Here is a 23085-nt window from a genome sequence, read left to right on the forward strand (position 1 = left end):
TTACGTTTTACGTCAAGCTATAACAGCTTTTTCAAGATAAAGCTTGTTCAAGAAGAAAAATGTTACAATGCTTTTCCAGTGAAAAGAAAGGGACATTTGAGCTTTAAGAAAATGTAATTAAGAATATGACTGGGTTTTCAAAACAATACGTAATAGAGATGATAATGTCTGGTAACAGGGTGGACATTTGACCTCTGTCACACGGAAAGAATCTATCTAAAATTAATAGATTATAATATCCTGAGCTGGACTAATATCATTTTCTGATAGTTTATAAAGCCCTCCTTCAGATCAAATGTTGAAATCATGAACATTTTGACTTTTTTTTTTGAAAAGGTATCGAGCTGAAATGGCACCGAATAGCAGGAATGACTCTTCTGACTCTGCTTTCTTTTTTCGCTCACTCGTGTTGTGGAACTCGAAATCTGTCTTGGTCCCAAGACCGCTCTTGTTACCAATTTTTGAAGGTCTCTGTCTCGTCTCAATATCGAAAGCGTTTTTACTGTCTTGTCTCGGCAATGGACTGGGTGGACTCCGAATTTTAAACCAAGACCAGTCAAGACCACCACTGATGTTGTTTTTCCATGTCATCACTTTAAGTCGAAGTAAAACACCTCTTTCTAAAAAAAAAAAAAAAAAAAAAAAAAACTTCAAGTAATTAAAAAACTTGCCACAAAACTTAAAGAAGACTTATAAAGTTTCCCTTTGTGTGTGTGTGTGTGTGTGTGTGTGTGTGTGTGTGTGTGTGTAAAGTGGTACACATGAGACATTTGAAACACACAGCTAAGAAAAATGATCTAATGGTCTGGTGTTACTGCCTGTGGCCACTGAAGGGCGCTGTTGCATATACAAATAAAGATGTGCAATTGCTGATGAATGAAGTGAACGCTGCCTGTGAACATCAGGAACATGAGTTTGTGCTTGCATGTGGATGAACACGTGTGTTTGTTTATGTTTCAATGGTGTCACTCTGACCTTCTACCCAAAGCCTTTAGTGCAATGTGGAGCCATGTGTTAAAACGCACTAACTTACTGTCTGTTCTCCCCTTAAATGACAAAATATGGCCCTCTACAGGGCTTCCCCGTTAACGTGGAAATGAAAAGAATTGCTTGTCACAGCTGTCAGACTCCATGTCCTCGGTCAAACAGTGCTCCTGACATTTCCTATAGGTGTTTTATTACCTTGGCATTTAGAGGGAAAGCAATACAGATCTGACACAGCTAGGCAAAAAGAAGAAGATGAAATCAGATCACTATCACTGTTTCTATGACAACATCAATGCTGACACTAGGGGGAAACAAGGGTCTTCCAATAATATGAGTGCCGATTAATAAGAGGAGACTCAAAACAGCATGATGGTAGTGAATGGAAGAGGCAGATATTACATGAAAGATTAATGAGAGTGTTGATGAAACTGTTTTTATTCTGAAGCTTTCATGAGGAAATCCTCTCATGCTGAGTTGAGCGGACGCACTTTGAAGTATTTATTCACTCAGACTTTACTGTGTCAGCAGAGGGAACTCTACCAGTGAGCGTCCTAATGCAGATAAATGTAGGAAAAAATTTAAAAACACAGAAATAGCATTCATTTACTCTTGACATAGTAGTTTAAAAATAATCCTATTTGTGTTGAGAGCAAAATAACTTAACGAAGGAAGAACCCCTTTCTGACCCAACCAATGCACGCATCACGTTATGATCGTGCAGAATCGATCATTAATCACCCTGAGGGCAGTGTGCTTTGATCAATATGTTTGATTTATGGTCTTATAATCACTAAGTCTAGAATGCAAAGCAAAGACTAATTTTTATGCACTGTTTTCCAGTTTATGAATCCCAAGTGTAAGTAAGATGTCAAAGCAAATCTCTGAAGAGTTCATCAGCCAGTGGTGTTGAAGGGGAAGAAATGAGGCATCTGATCTTTTTGTTCCAGCAGTGCAGGCTTTTGTGAATCAGAACACGCTCAGAGGATATGATGAGTCGGCAGAGATCTTATTAGCACAACCAGAGTGTATTATTCAAAGAGCTGGAGGATGCTTGTGTTTCTGAATCTAATTAAAAAATTATCATCCTGTTGAATTTGATTTGAGTTTTCAAAGACTCCCGAGCATTGATTCTTAACTGTTAAATGTGCGGACACAGTGGGTGATACAGGAACGCCTCAACTTTTAGCTTTCCTGCTACACCCCAACAGGAAGGTTTTATCCATTTCTGCTTCATATTATTATTACAACTCATCTCTATGGTCCACCGGTAATTTGCACACACTTGGACACCTACACTAGGCCGTTAAAGGTGCAATGTGTGAGTACAAAGGAATTATGATAACATCGTTAACATGGCTGTTGTTGAATTGCAATCTGGAAGGATCTAGTCTTTTTTGTGTTCAACATCTTATTTTGGCCGTTGACTGTGCTATTATTTGCAGAAATACAATATGCATAGACAACATAATTGTATCCTTGTTTTATGATGAAATACCTGCAAAACTGAAGTTATGACTAATTCCATTGAAATTTGCTGAATTTGCTGATGGGTGAAAAAAAAAGTAAAACACTTGCAGATAAACCAGGTGTTCATTTTGAGTCTGGACAAAATCAGTGGAAAGATCACTGACAGATAAACACAGACTCTAGACATAGACCTAATGATTCTACGCTTGGAATCAGTATCACATGGGACTAAACCTGGTTGTAACCAGGTGGTACCGACGATACAATTTAAAGAGACCTCTTAACTTTAAATTTGTGTACATTCATTGCCATGAGGGAAAATAACTGAGCATCATCTACTACCTGCTGCAGGAGTTATAGTCCCTGTACGGTATGACGATTAGCACGGACAAGATAGATCACTATGGAGCTGCTCTGCATATGGGTGATGAACGACTACCTCTCGGCTTATAAGCTATTTGTAATTAAAGCTGCGACCAGTAGACTTTTAAATTTCATTACAAGAAGAGTGCCTCAGAGCTATTGTTTTATAGCGTCAGAGTTTTTTTTTACATAGCACATTAACTGTAGACACACAGCAGGGAAAGAATGACAGTTTTTGTTTTTTTTACCACTAAACACCCTCAATGGTTTATTTATGTCTGCACCAAAGATATCCAGGAAAAATTAGGAAAATAGGCAAGAGATCGCCTCCATCTGTGGCCTTTCTGACTCTCCACAAGCACTGTGTGACTACATTGGAAGCAGGACATCAATAGCATCCTAAGCAATGTTCCGGTCTTGCGTAACCACAGAGCAACTAATTGCATTGTTGGAGCAAAGGTGAAACCTTGCTTCTATTTATAGACTCCTAATAGAAAGATCAACATTATAATCCAACCTATTAAATCAACGCTAAAGGTTGAAAAAGCAAACTCAGTCAACTGTAGAGGAGAACATTTAGTATTTTGACTCACATAAATGTCAAAGACAGAAGAGTGCTTCTTGTTTACTACGTCAAAACATCAGCCCCCGTTCATTTTTAAAAGCTAACTCTCCATGTGTATCAGATCTCATCTTGCCAGATCCAGTCCCCCAAAGATTATTTGGTTTTCCCAGTGCTCCATTTCCCCATCATTACTTGATATGCCTACTCCTTCAAACTCTTATTAAAGAGGTTAAAGCTGTTGGTAGTGGTGTTTTTTTCCAAAGGTTTTACCATCTGCCATGAAGAGTAGCGTCACAGTTTGCTTGCTGTGAGCAGTCTTCTTCCTGCTTCGGTTGAGTACCCTCCTTTGTGTTGTAATCAGTCTGGCACAGTTTGTGATTTTACACGGGGACTCCTAAAACAAAGGTAACAAAAGTTACAGATTTCAGTGTTCCCGTTGAATGCTGCCTCTTTTTTTTTGGTCATGGCTTTAAGGAAAATCTATAAAGTTGGAAAGATAAACCCTCAAATAGCACAACCTTTAAAAGTATGGCCCAAAGATGGATAGTTCAAAGCATGATATTTCAACCACTACTTAATAAATAAAGGACTTTTGATACAGTGGATTTAGTGCTGAAACCCCTTTCTCTATTTGAAGTATATTCAATTATGTACACTTATTCATGCCACTACAGTATATTTCTTTGCACCTGCACAATCCAATGAAATCCAATGCACCTGTGTCTGGATGAAGTCTACTTTTTCTCGATATAGTAATTGGATGGTGCCCAACTATGTGTTTACTTAGCTGTTCAGCCAGTATTCGGACCTCTGTTAGCTGACACTGATGGCATCACAGTTGGATATGTCATTAAAAATCTTCAAATGTGTTTGAGCTGCTCCCCGAAGAAAGGCAACATAATGAAGTATTTAAAAAATGGCCTCTCCATCTGGATCGAATTTGATAAATGAACCAATATCCATTTATTTTAGTTTCAGATGAGAAAAAATGCAACATTGCAATTAGTTTATCTTTGAAGCTATTTGATTAAGCAAAACTGGGGCCCGCTTATGTTGCTATTGATGTCCCACTGCCAAGCCCTATACGTGGTAAACAGAATACAAATCAGTAATCTGTTTCAAAAGCATTCCTTTTTCATATATATATATCTGTGGTTATCTTTTGTAATGTGCTGTCCTTCCTTTTTTTCACTTCTCAGTATACTGCACCTACTGTAAACTGGCAAACCCTTATTCCCAACAATGCTTCTCCTGTCCTATGACCTACAGTTTTTGTTGAGTTATTTAGGTGTATATTTTTCGGCTTGGTTAACATGAGATTTCCTCAAACTACACATCTGTGGAAAGCTTCATGGAGTGAGTTCTTTATGTATAAAAAGAGGTACTTGGTAGTACTATCAGCATAACCTTTCAGCTGAGGCTCAGATAGGAGTTGCCTCCTTAAAGGCCAGGTGTCTGGACGAAGTTGACATCTGCTGGGGAGGCGCCTTTTACACTGAGTAGAGGCAGCAGATGCTGTCTTTGCACCACAGCACCTTGATAGAGATGTACCCTCCTCAGATGAAAAAGACTGTAGGAGTGCCACATTATGGATATGAAGTGTGCCTTGAGGGACTTTGTGAACACAGTCTTGTAAATTCAGCTGTTCATAACAGCATAATTAACACAACACAAATCCACAAAAGATACTACTTGTGACTGATCGATCATTTTGCCACTTTGCTGCCTGCTGTGCAAAAACCAGAGTTCACATGGTAGATGTCAATATCTTTGACCTAGATATCCAGCTGCTCTCCAGCACCATTTCTGTCGATACACAAATTCATTAGGCCTACTGATGATGCCCAAAGACAAAGCATTGATGATGCTGCTGTTGATCTATTATGCTATTAAAATAGAATTGACAGTGTCAGCTTATGAATGGTAATGAAAGTAGGTTGGTTGACTTCCCAATGACTGTCAGAGTCTAACTTCATTGGGATGTTATTGTGTGCTGAGCTAGAGAGGTGGAGTATGTCACACTACAAAGGCTGGGCGGTCTGGACAACTAGGGCAGACAATTGAAACTGGACACAGCCAGTGGACAGGAAACCATTGGAAATCAGTTCTACTGAGCCTGAAATGGTTCACTTGTGTGTGTCCATTTCAAACGATGGTCTCAGGCTCGAATCTGTACAGAAAGGATTACCAGGGACATTGTGTTGTAAGGGAAAGATGGCGAATGAAATGGCCACTCTACGGCGCCAACCAAGATCCAGAACAGGATCTACTCGGCAAGATCGTGGCTCCTGCTCTTCCACCGCTTCCTGCCCTGTCTTCTCTGGACCATACAGTGACCAGGAAGAAGACCCACCCCTACGACGCCAGTCCTCTCCTTTACTCAAAGGCTCTCTTTCCAGTCTACACAACTCTACCACTCCAAGTCTGAAAGGTTCTCTTTCAAGCCTTCAGGGGTCTTTTTCCAGCCTCCAAGGGTCATTGCCACGTTTCCAAGGATCTCTACCCAGTATTCAGGGCTCTTTGTCCAACCTGAGGGGAACAATTTCTAAATTGAAGAGACGGTCACTGGGCAGCCTGGATAATTCAAGTCCCAGTCCCAGTGAGAGGAGCATCAGCCCCAGCCTACACAGCAGCAATGCCAGCTCTAGCGATGATGATGGCAGCTGGGACACTAACAGCTGGAGCTCCGGAGCAACCTGCCTGTTACGAACTCCGGTCAAGCAAGATAGCAAAGAGTTATCACAGGACTCGAGTGGAAAGTCTCACAACTCTGACCACGAGCCTGCTTCTGCGATTGTTAAACCTGAAATAATTTACCAAAATCTTATCTTCTCCCGTCCTGCTGCCAAACCTGACAGCAAAGGAGGTTGTGCCCCTGAAACTCCAACATTGTTAAGAAGAGAAAAGCCAACCCAAAGTTTGTCCTCCTTCAGCAGAAGCAGAAATTCTGCAACAACCTCACCCCATCAACGAGATGAAAAGACCGACGACAAGCACAAGTTTTCGCAATTTTTAAATGAGGTTACTGGCAGGGTGTTGAAATCTAACGGTTGTCCTCCTCAACAACAGTCCACCCTTAGGCATCGCTACCAGTCTCCTCCACCGCCGCCACCGCCATCAACCCCATCCAAAAATGTTCATTCTTCACTTACAGGCACACTACATTCAACTCCAAAAAATTCAACTCCAAAACCTCTAACTTCTGCAGCAGCAACGAACATGTGGTACAACCAATCTAACTCAAACCTTCACATGATCAAGGAGTATGATTCGAAGATCATTGCCCACTCCATCAGCCAGTGGAGCAAGTCATTACCCAGCTGTAAGATCCTGGAGCCTGAGGATGTGTTAAGAGGAATAAAAGGAGAAAGTCCCCCCTACCCTAAGCAGGACTTGGAGCAATGTACAAAAATCCAGGCACAGCCCTCCAGTGGGAGACTTTATCTAGAGACAGACATTGACAGAGTAAGGCAGCTTGATGAACTTGTAGCTAATGGCACCCTGGGGAAAGAGAGGATTGAGAAAGGACTGGAGAAAGGTATGGAGAGAGGGAAGGAGAGGGAGAACAGGATTCCATGGGAGAGAAATGGAGGCTTGGCAATGGAGAAAAACCAAGAGAGGGAGAAGAGAAAAGTTATCCCCAGGGAAAGAGAAAGTGGAACAGAGAAAGGGAAGGAAAAGGACAAAGGGAATGAAAGACCTTGCTTCGAGAAAGACGGAAGGATGGAGAGAGGGAGGGGAAAGGAGAAGCAAAACAGATATGAGCCCCCTCCATCTCGATTGACTTCCAGTGGACGGAGTAACCCTTGCCCCCCCTTCAGTTGGCCGGAGGGTTTTCCTAGAATGTCCTACAGGTCTGCCTCACTACCCAGACCTGTAAATATCATTGTGAGTACTTCTACCTTTAAATACTTCTAAAACACCACACTTGTTTCAGTTATGCCTGATTGTAGAGTATGAGCTTTGGTTATTGTAATTTCAGATTTTTGTGTCCAATAAACTTGGTGTCATTACAGTTACTAATTACATTAAGTACATGAAAGAGCATCAACCCAAGTCTTGGAGGAAAACGAGAGCAGAATAGTTCAACATTGTCTATTTTCAGCACCTACAAAGATTATACAATGAACTCGACTGATTCTTGCAATTGGTGGATTCTATCCATACTGCTAAATGTAAATGCACCCATTGTAATGCAGAAATATAAATGTAATGTGACTTTCTGCCAATTGAAATAATGTAGCTGTTTGTGGTTGGTATGTTTTTTTTATTAACACCTATTTTGGCAAAAGAAAAGTGTAAACAACCATCTGCTATGTTTCCATTGTTCTCCATGTAGGTGACAGCTGCTATGACGTACATATAAGGACTAGGGTTGCATAAACTAAAGAGAGAATTTACCCTGTTTTCTAGAGGTGGAGTGGGGCACAGTGAGCTTACTAGTTGTTTACTGTTTACTTGCTTTTCACTGAAAAGGGATCATGTTCCTTTGCTAAATAATTTACAGAGAGAAGTATTTGCTACAAGTTTCCAAGTAACACTTTTTTACAGAGTGACGGCAAATTACAGAAACATGGAGTTTATTACATAACAAGCAGCTATAACATCATCCTCAGTTAATTTCCTTTTGGGTATTGTAAGGATAATTGCGATGATCACTTTTTGAATGATATATTTTGATGATATCTTAGAGGTACATTCACTCTCTGTGCAGCTGTTTGTCCTGCTTCCCCGTCACGCTGTCAGAGTTGACATAGATTACTGGAAATAAGCAGCCAAATGAATGGAATTACACAAGCATCTGATGATTTGATTACATTTTTTTTTAAGGCTTTGATATAGTGTATTGCATCATATTTCTTCTTGTTAGCTGAATATTCCTTCTTTGAGACATGTTAGACATGATTCATTTATAGTTGGTGTTTTGCTTAATCACCTTCTTGCTGTACAAACAATCTGCAAACATGGTTATTCATGAACATGAAGGATTCAATTGAATATGTGCCGGAATGTAGTGCATGTGAAGATTGCTCACGAGTGCTGAGTCTTTTCAAACAAACTCTAAATCAAAGCATGATCATCATTCTGCCGAGATGTGCTTTTTTCATAGCCTGGATGCTCTCATCAAAGTGCTACGGTTAAGGTCTACATTACTTCTCACTTAAGTGCATTAGCATCTTTCTGCCCTCCAAGCATCCAACAAATAGATCGCAAAAAAAAGAAACTATTGGTCCCTTTGGCATGCAACATTAAAAAATACATCTTCACGAATTTACTGCATGGGTTTCAAACAAATTTCCCTTTCCTGCTTGGCTGCCTGTGTGAAGGTAGCTAATACATTAATAATTTAAACACTTTCCTCCACCTCTTTTTGTGCTGTTGAGCCTGAGGCGTATAATGCAACTCAATGTGGCCTCTCACACCATACAGCAATGCTCATAGTAAGAATATGCTGCTGCTAAATGAGCGGGCCTTGACCTGTGTCCAGCAGCGAGATGTTTGAATGTAAAGCTTCTATTGGCCAGAACTAATTCACTGGATGGTAGCTACCTAGCAACTGCTCTGCTGATGAGTAGGTGTGTATCGAAAAGAATACATTTCATATCATGAAAAACAAGTTTTTCACTCAGGTGTCAAGATTGAACTGAGCACATGTGACTGGGCAAACAAGAAGCACTCAGTATGATTCCCCTGTGATGTGATGCAGCAACACAAATTTCCTAAACTGTTACCTTTTCTTTTTTAACTAAAAATGTCAAGCAATGAAATTACCATAATATTTCAATAATTTCACTTGTGTTGTTTGTTGGATCATTTTAAACACCTATGACCATTAACTATATACTGCATATAACCAGGCTGTAAACATGTTAATTTCTGCTGTAAAAACTGGCTTGCTTGAATGGCGTGTGTATGTGACTTTCGGCGCTTCTGCAGCCAACCTCTAGTGGACACTTATTGAACTGCAGGATTTTGCACTTCTGCCTTGGCTTGATATGTTTTCAATAAAATCAAATGTCCTCTATTATCTATAAATAAAATGAACACAGGTTACTTAAAGCCCACACAGACACCAGCTCTTAACAGTGTTGTTGTGTTTTAAAGCTCATTGTTTTTGTTTTATGCACATTTATGTGTTTCTAGGTTCAACATACAACAGCAAGAACACACAGAGTGAGAAAGTTGGTGCACTTGACCTGCAAAAGAGCTCAGGATGTCCTTCTGGGGTTTTAGAAGAGAAGATCTGAGCCAAAAGAAAAATAAATACTGGACTGATCATTAAATGAAATACTGTATATAATATTGATGTAAACTCACTATTACCAGCTGCTGTCACCCTTTCATACAATTTACAATACTTTGTGTCTGTATCAGCTACATCAAATATACTCTACCGTTATCTATGAAGTACAGCCCTTATAGTAGCTGCAGCTTCAGATTGTTATTCAGTGACGCCTTCCAGGAATGCCAATCCACTTCTCCTCCTTCCTCTCTAGGCCTGCCCTCCCCGCACTGAAGGAGGCTGGGATAGAGGGATGGACAGAGGAGATTAGTGCGAGTTGTCTCATTCAGAAGCTGCATGAGTCATCCTGCTGTATTACTCGCAGTGTGTGTAACACCTACACCTCTCCAAGAGGCACAGCGTTCACCTGCTCACAAACACACAGCATTTTACATACTGTAGGTTGAAGCTGAAGAGTGTACTTTTTACATTTGTTGCAACACACTGAATCCACAACTAAAATTCCTGAGGATAAATAGATCTGCTGGTGAATCTACACATAAACACCTGCAAACACACTAACATGCTGTGGCAACAACAGCCATCTGCAACAAAACTTCCAGAGATCTTTAAAGTTCATGAAAATTTCATGAAAATAAGCTTAACCGTGATTTGACGAGAGTTTGATCACGAAGGCCTTTTAAAATGTCCATTCATATATTGTTTACTTTGAACCTTGGCTGCACACATGCTCTTCCACATGGTCCGGGCAATTCATAGAGAAATTGGTTCTGCACCAAGGAATTAAGCCCATATGAAAATGTAAATGGTAAACGCTCTTGTGAAATTCCTGTCATACATTATTCATGGGACACAAACGAATGTATGCAAACAAGGACTTGTTCTCCAATTCCTCTCTACCTACACAGACGAGATGTAGCATGACTGAGTAGGATGCAGTGTCATCTATCGTGTATGATACTTTATGGACTGTATGTTTGGTAGGAAAAGTTTTTTTTTATTGTATATAATCCGCCTTTTACTCCACTGCCATATCTATCTGATAAATATGAAGCTAACACCAAAAGTCAGTTAGCTTACATTGCTCATTTTTAGTGGAACAGGCGTCAAACAAATAAAAAAATATCCCCTCACGAAAAAAATATAATACAAAAGGTTAAAAGATGTTGAATGACAGTTTTTTTTAATTGTTGAACAAAGCCAGGACAGCTGTTGTCAGTGTCTCTAGTGTTTACGCTAGGCTTAGCTAACAGCGGGTTAGCTTGCTCACCGGTTATTGTTCTGTTAAATGACCATAGGATTACTTGGGTTAGTTTATATCTAACCATATCTTTCAGAACTTTCCATTTAGTCTTCTGTCTTTCATCCTTTGTGTTTTGCTTCTCTCCTGTCAAAAACTACAGTAGCCTTTAAGTGTCTGCCTCTTGGGCACTTCTCTCCATTTTTGCAGCACATTGCAATTTTCTTTAGCATTGTTAATCTGTCATTTATTGCTCTGTCTCTTTTCCCTCTCCTTCGTTCACTTCATGTTCTCAATGCTGACATAGTATGTGTGCTGGAGAGTGAGAAATAATGGATATATTTGTTTTCAGAAGCAGACGAGAGCTCATTAAACTCAAGATAAGCGGCACTCTACAACGTGCAATTGCAACAGCGCTGCTGGATAAATAGGCTTGATAAATAAATCTAATAATTGGACACTTTTTTTTTTCTCTTTTTCCTCTGCCACCAGGAATCTGATGGAGTCGTGCAGCAAGACACCAGGTTAGCCACTTTCACCTCTCTCACTCCCGGCAGTGACACCAACACCATCACCACACCTCTGTTCCTTCCTCTTCTCTCCATCACTCCCCTCTTCACCCCTCCTCTTCCCACACACCTCCTCCTGCTCCATTCAGCTCCCTTTCTTGCTTCCCCTCGCTCTCTCTCGCTCTCCCTCTCTCTCTCTCTCTCTGCCTACCAGCCTGTCTCTTGTCAGAATTAGAGGAGGCTTTTACTCAATGCATGCCACTCTGAGGGGATGCACAGGGACATGAATACTGTGATCGTATCTGCTGAAAATGAGGCGAAAAGCACATAAACGGTAAGGCAACAAAGAGAAGAAGTGCATGTCTGCTTTTATTAGCTGCTCTCAGATAAATAAGTATGTTGCTGCTTTGCTACACTTGTGAAAAATGATGATTGTAGAGAGAAGCTGTAGTGCTGTTCTGTCCATGTGTTGCATAGTCTGAGTGCTTTCACAGAAGGGTTGGGTTACCTCGCTGCATGTGTTCATTCAAACAGTGCAGCATGTTGGGAGAATTTGAATACATGTTGTGCTTCGTGTTTGAGTAAACTGATGCCTCTTGTTACTGTAATCTCTGCAGCAAAAAGAAGGGGAGTCTGTTGGAGTATGTTTGGTTTAGTTGAATTGAAACTGTGGGGGCTTCTTCTTTCTTTTTTTTTGCTCTGCCAATTCAGCTGTCAATTTGATTTTTGATTTTTTTTTTTTTTTTACTGCCGTGAGAATAATGAGCCACCAAATGTTTTCACAGCCCTCAATTAGCTCTCGTAGTCATCCACTGGGCAGTATGATACCACAGAGAGGCAATTATTATGAACGAGTACATCATGAGAGAGAAAGTTGTTCTCATTATAACAAACTCATGTTGTCGGGGTTCAAAAGAAGAGAGCCAGAAGGGTCAGTCTTTAAAGTTGTACTTGCTGGGTGAGTTGTGAGAAGACAAGTGGTTACTGTATGTTTCATAAAGATCATCGTTAAGTCTTTCTTTTTTGTGTGCGTCGCCATGATTTAAAATGTGCATGTCAGCACTTTATGATCGTTACAACAATTGATTTTTAAAGATGATATGCGCTTCCTGGTACATAATTAAAGCAAACAGCTCCTCGAATGAGGTGCTGAACTCGGGGGAACTTTGAAGTGAGTTTCAGACTTCCTGTACAATGGCAGGAGCTTAATTATCTGGCAGAGGAAAAAAGTGCGAACCCTTTTGGCACTAGTTTGTTATTGTTTCGCATTTTCATCGAGTGTAATTAAAGAATCCATAAGACAAAGATGGTAGGAAATTAAACTTGTGTCTTAAGCTCTCCTGCTGTTTCTGTACATGACAGGCAATCCCAGTGACATCACATTCATGATGTTGAATCATGTAAAAGCCAACATCTTCCTTATCCTAAGTCATTGACAAGTTTTCTGTTGATGCCGCCAAAACACCTATTTCAAATGGAAAACCCTCAGATGGACTTCAAATTCTAAAACGTTTTGAGGCTGTCCAATCAAGTCATCTGTTTCAACAAACTCCTGCAGCAAGCGCTTTCCTCAGTTTTCTGAAATAATCCTCACAGACAATGAGGCAAAGCACATCACTGACAAAGCTGCTTTGTTCTTTACTTTGTGTGTGAGCTGAATTAGATCTAAGATTGTCATGTTCTGATGAAACATTACAAACCCCAAAGTCTTCACACCCAGAGCGTGTTCAATGAAGAGCACAAAGAAGAAGGGTATAAAAAGAATTTAAAACTTCTTTTTACATGTCTTCACAACGTCAAACTTTTAGCACAGCGAGTGAAAACTTTTCATCTCATTTTAGTTTTTAGCCTCAAAGTTCCTTTTTTAAGGTTTCTTTTTGGGGCCTTTACTTTCGTAACGAAGTACCTGCACTAACCACTAGGCTAAAACTATTTGACCTGTTTACTCGTAATTAACAGAAACTGTGACACTGGAACTGATAGCTGAAATGGTTTGTACATTATGTTCTTTAAAAGGGACACAGTGACCCTTTAGAAACACCTAAAAAATATCTGAAAACATAAAGAGCGACTCTAACATCTACTGTAAGTTCAACTTCCTGTAAACGAGAAATATGCTCAATTTGTTTACGAAATTCCCAGGGTCAAAGGGCACCAGAAGTTTCTTTGTGAACATCTTGTTAGAGCTCTTAATATTCCAGTCACATGCTGCGTCATTTATTTTCTCGATACATAAGGATAGAAAGGTGATTTAAAAAGAAAAAGCTCAGTTGAAGCAATAGGCAGAAAAGATGTATTGGCTTCAGTTAACTTGCTGTGACTTTTAATTAGCTCTCAACAAATGTTGCAGCTTACCTTCATCAGCCGTATCTACCAACGATCCAGTTTGCCGCCCCGAGGAGACATCACCAGCCCACTGGGCTTTTCACTCTGACTTTGAGGAATATGCCTAAAGAGGCTTTGTTTGTTCTTTATCAAGCAAGGCACGTATGGCATCCAAAAAAAAAAAACAGATGCTATACCAATGCTCCCTTCAGGTTAGCCTGCAGCAGTTTGCCCCCTCTACTCTCTCTCATTCTTCTGTCTAATTATCTCTGAGACGATGAGATCAGAGATTTATGCAGGAGCCGTTTGTGAGGGTGGACTCTTAGCATCTGGAAGAGGTTGATGAGGGATCTGCCTCGCAGCGTACCCAAGGGGCTGGCTTTGTCTTTGAGAGAGCACATGTATCTGTATTCTTGGATTTAGACCCCTGTGAATCACATGTCAAAGACTTTTAAGACTCCCTCTCTCTTTGACTTCCCACCTCACCACCCTTGTCGCTCCCTGGACTATTGGAGATACGCCTGTCTGCCACATAGCATTTCGAAGACTCCGTCAAAGCCATCAGGACAGGCTCAGCTGAGCAACATAAGCCTCTGTAGCCCACATACAATGGAATTTAAGTGTCCAAGTCGATGTAATGTATGTAAGGAGAGAAGGATCTGTGGCGTTTTAATGTCACAAATAAAATAAGGAGAATGAAGCTCTCGAACACATTGGTTTTAACTCAATCTCACGGGTTCTACGCCGGCTTTTCTTTAATTCTTGATGAATTATTTTCTCTCTGTTGAAGTTTATTATCGCATTAGCTTACCATCCTGATCTTTCTTTTTTTCTGTGCCACGGTTCAAACGCTGCAGCTGTTATGTCTTCTTCTAGAACTGTTGCGTGACAGGCTGAAATAAAATCCACTGTTTCAGAAGCTTTATCACGTACTTCAAAAAACACATATACAGTAGAACTCCTACAAGTTACATGTTCAACAAACCTCTTGCACCCATTACACCTCAATAAATACTTCATTGCCCCCCGGAGGGCTGTGCGTCGCCGATGTATGTTCGTCCTACATGCATGCAATCGCACAAACCCTCCCGCGGTTTAATGAATGCTGGATTTCCAGATGTCCAATCTGCACTGTGATGATAAAGAGGAAAAGGCTCGGAGGTGGAAGGCTCAGGATTCCTTCTTCAAAGGCGTAATGTGGTCGTCATGGCACGTTGTCGCTCTTTGTGCTGAGCAGAGTCGCTGCTTTGCAACACACGCTGTGGGGGGGGGACAGGATCCACATTGAAAAGTAACGTTCAATAGTTTGTTCAATCACAGTGAATGTAAGGATGACTTTGATAGTATTCTCCAGAGAAGAGTGGGATTTTTATGTTAAAGCAGTGGGGGGGTTTTTTAGTCACCAGAAAACACGGTTTGGATGGAAGCAGTTTCAACAACTATCTCTAATTACCTGCACAAAGCTACAGGCTGCATCTCATTACATCTACTGTAAAAAGGCAATAACATATTCATAGCCTCCAGACTTCTTCTATGACAAAGAAGACGCTCGTGTGCACGAACATGAAGAGAATGATCATGTGATTCTGCAGTTATCAAAGCCCTAAAGGGGGTTTAATTGTCTTCCAGCTCGTTGTTTCTGACCCACTATTTACTGTTGTGGTTCAGTCGCTGCTCCAATTTAGTTTATTTTCACCCACAGCAGGCGGTCGGGCAGCTGTTTTTTTTTTTTAGAAAATGTAAATATTTTCCAAACATTCAATCTATAATTGGTAGAGTGCGAAAGCAACTTTAACAGGAAAAAAATGACTTAAAAATGGTGCAATGCTTCAAATTCAGCCCTAAAATATGTAGTCAGTCTGTTACCAGCCAAAAATACAACGTCCTGTCTGCAAATTAAGGGTTTATGTTCATGCCCTTTGTCTACCCTGAGTGTCATTATTCTCATATCTCAATATCTCAGTGTCCTTCTCTGCTTTTCTTGGATGAATGATCCCACTGTGTAGCCAAATAATGCACACTGTGATGTGTGAGTTGTGACCTTAATTTCACAGATTAAAGCTCAAAATCGAGCTTTGCATATCTTAGCTTTAACCTGAATTAGAGTGTCAAAATCCTTTTAGTTAAGTTCACACATTGTTCCTGAAGCTTCATCTGTGCCTCTTATTTGACTTTACTGAGGTTCCTTTTGGAGATTGTTATGCCTTCATTTCAGAGATAGATCAGTCGATGGAGTTGTGAATCAGAGAGAGAGAGAGAGAGAGAGTGGGTAACATGCAGGAAAAGAAGCCACAGGTCAGATTCAAACCCGGGCCGCCCGCCTGGAGGAGCACTGCCTCTGCACGTGACACACGCACTAACCAGTAGACTAACGTGTCCCCGCCTGTATTCACCTTTATCCTCCAAAGAGTCTTAGCTAACGGCTCTTCACCCTGTTTGCAGGACAGCCCACGACAGGACTGCTTCAAGCATGTCGTTTAGGTTTGACAAATGAATATTTTGGCCCGCTGGCGACCTTTCACTGAACACTGGGCGAACCCCAAAGTTTGAACAAAATAATGTTCCTAAAGAGTTTCATGACAGGCGTAATGTGCGCTTTGTACAATAAAGCTTTAAAAAATAAGCTGCATACAGATCTTTCACTCACCATCTGTGTCTCTAGTGTTGTCTATGTGGTGTCTTCTTGTCCTCCAGCAGGCCGGCAGCTCAGGTATGTCACGACTGTGTTGTCGTGGCAACCTGAGTGAGGTCTGAACGGAGGTCGGAATTTTAACAATGAAGAAATCTCAACTCAGCCTGTGGTCTTCACACACAAACGTACAGCTCTCGCTCTATCGAACTATTGTTGCTTGTTGAACAGGATATAAAGGGGTGAAAAGCCAGATGAAGTGCAGGCCTGCAGCACTCTGTAGACATTACACTTCCTCCGTTTGTCAGGTCCAGCAATATGAAACTTCACATCGACTAAAAGCGCCTAACCCCCAAACAAGTAATGAAGAAAAAAGAGCGCTCTCCCACTGACGCTCTGAGCGCTTTATTCAGCGTTTCATTAAAGAAGGATGCAGAGTTATTTGTCTTAATGAGAAGGGTTTGACTTGTATTTCACCTCGTGTATCTTAAAGCTCCTGTGTGGAGTGTTTTTAGTTATTAAACAGGCTGATATTAATAATTGAGAGATCCGAAATCCGAGTTGTTTTCTCAACACGCACGCATGTGTGCACACCGGCTGTGTGTATGTAAAGTGGAGCTCGTGCCCGTCGTCGTTTGAAAGCTTTTCTCACGCTGCCTTGCAGGTTGCCTTTCTTGCTTAAGAAAACAAACACTCGGTGAAGCCGCTCGTGCCCTTTTCAACTATGGCCCCCGTGCCCCTCACCTGAGTCTGTCGCCGCACACAGACGTAAATGTGATCAAATCAAGTGAGTGATGTTGTCAGACATCTTAAAAAGATATATTTTTTTCCCCCGGGCAGTGAAGTTCTTCCCATGACTTGTAAACGCACTCTCCTCAGCTGTAAATGGTGTGTGTGTGTGTGTGTTATTGATTCCCCCACGCTGACACTTAAACCTGTTGCTCAGTCATTGTTTGTGACCTCTCAGATCGGGTACCTTACTAACTGAGTGTTGTGTTGTGACAGATGATGATCCAGAACGTGTGGAGATATATTGGACCATGCAGCATAATAAAGTCTGTTTCTATTGGACTGAGAGGAGCTAGGAGCTGCCAGTGCCACACTGTCTGTGTGGTTTGGCAGCAGTATCTTACAGATGGGGCTGTAATGTAACTCCTGTTTGAAGTGCACGATGTGTGTTTAAATCTCCTCCATCTTTTAGATCAACCTGCAGCCCGAAAAGCTTTTCCATCCAGGCGAAGCGGTTTTATCACTTAGCTTAAAGACACTCGGTTCTGAATTGCTAATCTGCAATCATGAAGACTGTCAACTTAAGATATTTAATGGCTTGTTTTATTGGGATATTAACTCGTACCTTAAAGGACCAGGAGTAGTCAAGAGCCCATATGAACATTAAGGCACTCTTTCTATTACAGGCAGTCCTCCTACTGTAATCATGCCGGCCATTCTTTAAGATTTCTTTAATCAACGCTGATGCTTTTAAAAGCTCAGAGGAAGCAGAACTGATGCTTTCTGTCTCTCAAATGTCAAATCAAGGCAAGTTGAATTCTTTTTCAAGACAAAATCCACCTTTATCTTAAAAAAAGATCCTTTGCTTAAGGGAGAAAAAAAAACACACATAAGCGTAGATCAGCCTCTTGAGCTGCACAACGAACACACTGTGCAGCGTGATGTGTGAGAGATCCCCCGCTGTGCCCCCTCCCGGTGTGATGTGATGTGATCAGGAACGGTGTGAAATGTGCCTACAAATTGTCAAAATTGATTGAGCACTCGCCTGTTTCCTCTGTAGCTTGTTAGGTGCACACGCACACACACACGCCTCGCACACGCCTCACACACATAACTTTATCGCTATGACAGACGTTCAAAGAGCCAAGGATACAAGAAGGAGCCGGAGGGAGGGATTGATGAGTCATAGCGCAGCAGGAGGAATTATTTATTATCTGATCGTTTATCCCCAAGAGCTTTCTGCTGAGGAAAACAGAATCATGGTCACAAAAATCCACAAAGAATTGAAAGATATTTACTCTGTGGTTATTAACTCTTCTTGACATCACCTGCTTAAAATAAGGTATTTAAAAAACATTTATTCAACAAGGAAGCTAAACTATGGAGAGCAAGATTGCTTTCACAAGAGTGACCTGACCAAGAGGGCGGCAGCGAGGCCCGGTTTTAAATTTCTAATGGCAACAGTGTGATGGTCATGACAGGTACACGGTACCTGACTGTTCAACCGAGGGCTACAGGCAGGACCTTAGTGTTGTAATGAAGTCCAAACTATCCGAGGCCAAGACATACCCGAGACCAGAGTGCTCTGACCAAGACCAGTGAGCATGTCACTCACTGAGCCCGTAACACCGGGAAGGTTACAGCCGCAACCAGGAGATAAAAAATCAAACTACAAATGATTCCAAGTTATTTGTTGTTTTAGAAGAGGAATGTTTTTCTTCTAGTTGCTGTAATGACGTGTAAATACAGCCTGTCAGTGGTGGTCTTCTTGACTGCTCTTAATTTGAAATCCGGAGTCCGTCCAGTTTGAGACAGAGACTAAAAAGGCTTTCAATTCCCAGACGAGACCTTCAGAAAAGAAAAGATTTCGAGTTCTACAACACTACAGGAACTATAACATCAACACTATTTTTAATTTCTGTTGCTGGTCACTTGAGCTGCACACCCTTTAATTTCAGATGCATCCTGAGTCATTTACAATGTCCACAGTAGTGCACAGATGTTGTGATCACAGACTCCACGTGTTAAAAACACTGGTCTCACATGTTTTTAAGATAGAGCTCGAGGCTTCGGGTGAAACGAGGTCTGCAAGTTTGAAATCATTCTGGAGAAAGTTCCTCGCACAGGGGCTAGCAAAAAAAGAAACAGCTTATATAACAAATTAATCTATGCTAATGACATGACATTTTTAGAGTTTACAACCAAACCTTTAGGTGTTTATTCATAAGAAGTTTGAATTAAAGTTTGACTAGTTTGGAGGCCAATGAGTTCCTCCTTTTTACCCACTTAAGGTTGATTTCCTTTTGATATGTAGATTGAAATTAGAGGAGATATGAGCAGTGCCGGGACCGCTCCTCAGTTGCAGTTCTTGTCTTCGGGCAGAGAACTGTGTTGACTTGTCATCATGACTGCTCTGGTGACTTAATCCACAGAGCAGAGCAGAGTTTTTTTTGGCTGTTGGTACTGGAGGATGCACAAGAGACTGTTGTATTTCTAGAGTCTTGCATCAGAAACAAAAATGGCGCACAGCTCTCAAGCAAAACTTAAACCACTGTGGAAGATTATACCAAGGGAAATACTTTAGAAAGATGTTTAATAATGTTTCTAATTATTACCACTTGTGCTTGAATTTGGTCTCGGTGGGCGTTAAGGCTGATTAAGTTACCATCCATTTGAAGGCATTATTGTGGCTTATTATAATTTGGGTTCAACGCGTTCGTTTTGGCCGTTATTTATAAGATATTATAATAATCTTTTTAGGGGAAATTCTTCAGATACGCTTTTTAAGATTTTAGTTGAAAACATAAATAATGCCTGTTCTCTGAATCAGCAGTTGTAAACCTTCGACCAGGTACCGATCACGTCTCCCTGCTCCTTCTCTGTCCCTTACATGCAGGAGCCCACACTCACAGCTCGTCACCTATGACAGAGTTTATACTGTGAGTTCAATGAACGATGAGCAGAGGTCAACTTCTGGAGAAAGTTTTTGGAAATTACCAACATTGCCTTTAAGTCTATAATTAAGTAGTGCTGTGCGATACCAAACATCAAGGACAAATAGTTTTAACAAAATAATTTCTGTATCATTAGAAACATGGTAGTAGTGTTGAATGGTCGTGAATCCAGCCCTCATTTTGCCCTGAGAAGAGAAAAATATGTTTTTCTTTGCTTGAAAGTTTTCTTCATGTGATGCAAAAAGCATCATATTGCACAAATCAATATACAATCAAGATACAAAGCTTCATGCAAATGGGTGAAGTATCCCTTTAAACCCCTGACTTAAAATCTGATTTAAAACATATCTGCACGATTCTCCCGTTTAAAGATTTTCATGGCTTTTTTATTTACCTGTTTCCGAAAGGACTTCTTACAACGGCAGATGCCATATGAATATTCATTGTACCCTGTTACAGAGGCAGTAAAGTAAATACTGACACTGAAGTGTATCATCCGAAATGCTGGCTCCTTTAATCGATGAATTTGTCTGCGCAAATCATTTTTAAACAACCCACAGGCGCATGTCAGAAGAGTGTAGAAATGTAAATACTCCTTTGAAAGTCTTGTGAAGACTCATAAACAACCCTATCTGTCTCATCTGTAACCTGTTTCATCTGTGAGCTTCTTGTTTCTTTGCCCCTGTGGAGTCTTTGCAGCAATGCTCCCAGATCTTAGCAATTCCCTCAGCTGGTACGATGCCATCACAACCAATAGGAATGATGTCCAAAACAACCAGACCCACAGCTGCTGAGTTATCCTTTTAGCTGGCACAAAAGAGGTTTAAACGTTTACAGTATACGGGGCGCTGGTGTCTCTGCGAGCTGCTCATTTAAGAGCAGACTACAGGTGGAGCGGCACGGCGTCCATTAAAGATTAATGTCCTCATTTTGTCACTGTGAATTGTATATCTGGCAGCAGTAGCTCTGCCTCGCTCACTCCTGTGGCTCATTACTAGTAAATCAACCTGTGGGCACCATAAGGGCTCTACATGCTAGATCCAAAATGGATGCTGGCTCTGTGACCTTTAGTGCATTAAGCATTTAATTGTTGGATCCCTCTTTGAATTAAAGAGGAGCTGCTGAAGCCGCTCGCATGAAACAACGTGAAAGTGAAAGTCTGCAGAATGAAAGAAGCCATTTGTTGTTCTCCCTGTTGTGTACATTGTCTGATCGTTATGACAAGTTGTGAAATATCTGGAAAGTTTTCAGGTAAACAGGATTCACTTGTGTTTCCCCTCCTCACTGTAAACCTGCGAGGGAACACGCAGTTGAAGATAGTGTGATTGATTTGCATATCTTTTGCCGTTTGGAGTCTTTCTGGCAGAGTAAGCAGCAGTAAGCCCATCAAGAGTTTCTCTGCGGACTTAGATGTGTTTCTTCATGTGGATGTTGTTTACCTTGCCAAAGAACACCTGAGGCGCCCAGATCTGCTGTTTATCCCCCTGTGGGAGGTGTTCCAATACAGTTTTACAGTGCCTCATATGCACTGCAGGCAGGTGTGTGTGTCTGTGTGTGTGTGTGTGTGTGTGTTTGTGTACATGAGGGTGGCTTCTATTCATGCACACTTTCTTACCAATTCAGCAACTATTTCTGTCTACCGTGTGTCACATTCTCCCTCTGTGACTAGCCGATAAGAAAACAGTTATAGTGACAGTGTTTCCAGAAACTGCCATTGTTTCCTGAGCCAGTGTTGAGGGGCGATTAAAAATAATAAGTGGTGGTGCCATTAGAAATCGCGGCAGGCGGGAAAAGATTCATTCCGGTTGGTGGTTGAACTACCCATATGCCACTCTGCTGGGACTGATAAAGTTCTGCTGCTGGCATGCCCGGTCTCTATTAATGCACTTATGCTTACTCTGCTCTGAAGAGTAACACATGGTGGTTTTATGAAAGGAGGATATGGACTTGTTGAAATGTTTACGCTGCAGTTTATAGTATATGCTCATAGTTGAAACGCTCCTTTGCGTTGCCAGTCAAACTTTCTATTTTTGTCCAGCTTTACATGGAAAGAGTCCCTTTTAAAACAATGGGTCTTCATTTTTATTGGAAGTACACTAAAGCAGGCTTTCTAATCCAAGCATGCAAGACCAGATCAGATCCACTCAGAACTTCTTTTTGTATCTGACATTGTCATTTTCTACTTTAACTTTGTACTTGCATCTTGACGCCGTATTCTTGTGTTGACACTTTATCATTGGTTACATTACATCACGTTACACCTGCTTTAAGACTATGGCCTCCGCACACTTTCCATAGGCTACTGGCGCCCCCAAATGGGTGATTTTTTTGCGTGAAGTTCTGATAGAAAATAAGGACCACTTTCATTTGTAAAATCAAAATGACATCACAAAGACTCCTCTGAGGGTTTATACAGAAAGTTGTGATGAGGGAAATGTTCACTCTGGCATATCAGATTCTTACTAGCTGCAGGTTATGAAGTTCTTCCTGTGCAGGAGAGCAGAGTTCAAGCCCCCCAGCACCACAGAGCGATGTCGAAGGATGGAGATAGAAACACACAGGCATTCATCTTCACACTGATTTATTGAGGAATAACCTCAGAGGTCAGCTGGTCAATAACTCTCTATTCCTTATGGTCCTGCACTCTGTGGTGGCTGTGTTCAGTCTTTACCAACAAGAGAGAGAAGGTAAAGATGACAAAGCACAGGCAGAGCTGATGACGTACATATCTCTATGGGGCTGCAGCTTTCTTGAACAGCCTTCTTGTTGGTTCTATATTACATTTCAAAATAGATTGTTAGACTACAGAATGATAGAGGGAAAAGGGTTTATGCATAATTCTTTATAATTTCAAATGAGTTCAACTGGAGTTGCATAGTTCAAATGCCTTGTTTACATTACAAGTACAGTTACTGAACCTTTTTAATTGATGCTGCAGCCGACCCACGCCAGACCAATCTGGCTCATTTTCTGATTATGCTCAAAAATCTGGGGGTTTCTCCGGAGTCAACAGAACTAAATGTGCTGCTAAATCTTTGGAACTTCAAAGCTGTTTTTTTTTCTCTGCTCTCTT

General features: G+C 41.1%; 2 protein-coding genes across 5 annotated transcripts in view; one reads left to right on the plus strand and one right to left on the minus strand.

Annotated features, from left to right (window-relative positions):
• Positions 1-3133: 3133 nt before the first annotated feature.
• wdr25 (WD repeat domain 25) overlaps positions 3134-23085 on the minus strand; it is a 63663-nt gene continuing 43711 nt past the window's right edge. Inside the window, exon 8 of one of the 3 annotated variants that reach the window (XM_079370315.1) lies at positions 3134-3776. In XM_079370315.1, coding sequence (XP_079226441.1) covers positions 3612-3776 — 165 coding nt within the window. In that variant the 3' untranslated portion in view covers positions 3134-3611. The remainder of the gene's footprint in view (positions 3777-23085) is intronic. The other 2 variants (XM_079370316.1, XM_079370312.1) reach the window with 2 other exon arrangements.
• The window catches only part of begain (brain-enriched guanylate kinase-associated), a 36911-nt gene continuing 25235 nt past the window's right edge, over positions 11410-23085 (plus strand). Inside the window, exon 1 of one of the 2 annotated variants that reach the window (XM_079370311.1) lies at positions 11410-11709. In XM_079370311.1, coding sequence (XP_079226437.1) covers positions 11687-11709 — 23 coding nt within the window. In that variant the 5' untranslated portion in view covers positions 11410-11686. The remainder of the gene's footprint in view (positions 11710-23085) is intronic. The other variant, XM_079370310.1, reaches the window with a different exon arrangement.

This window comes from Symphodus melops (genome assembly GCF_947650265.1).
Source record: "Symphodus melops genome assembly, chromosome: 19".
Lineage (NCBI taxonomy): Eukaryota > Metazoa > Chordata > Actinopteri > Labriformes > Labridae > Symphodus > Symphodus melops.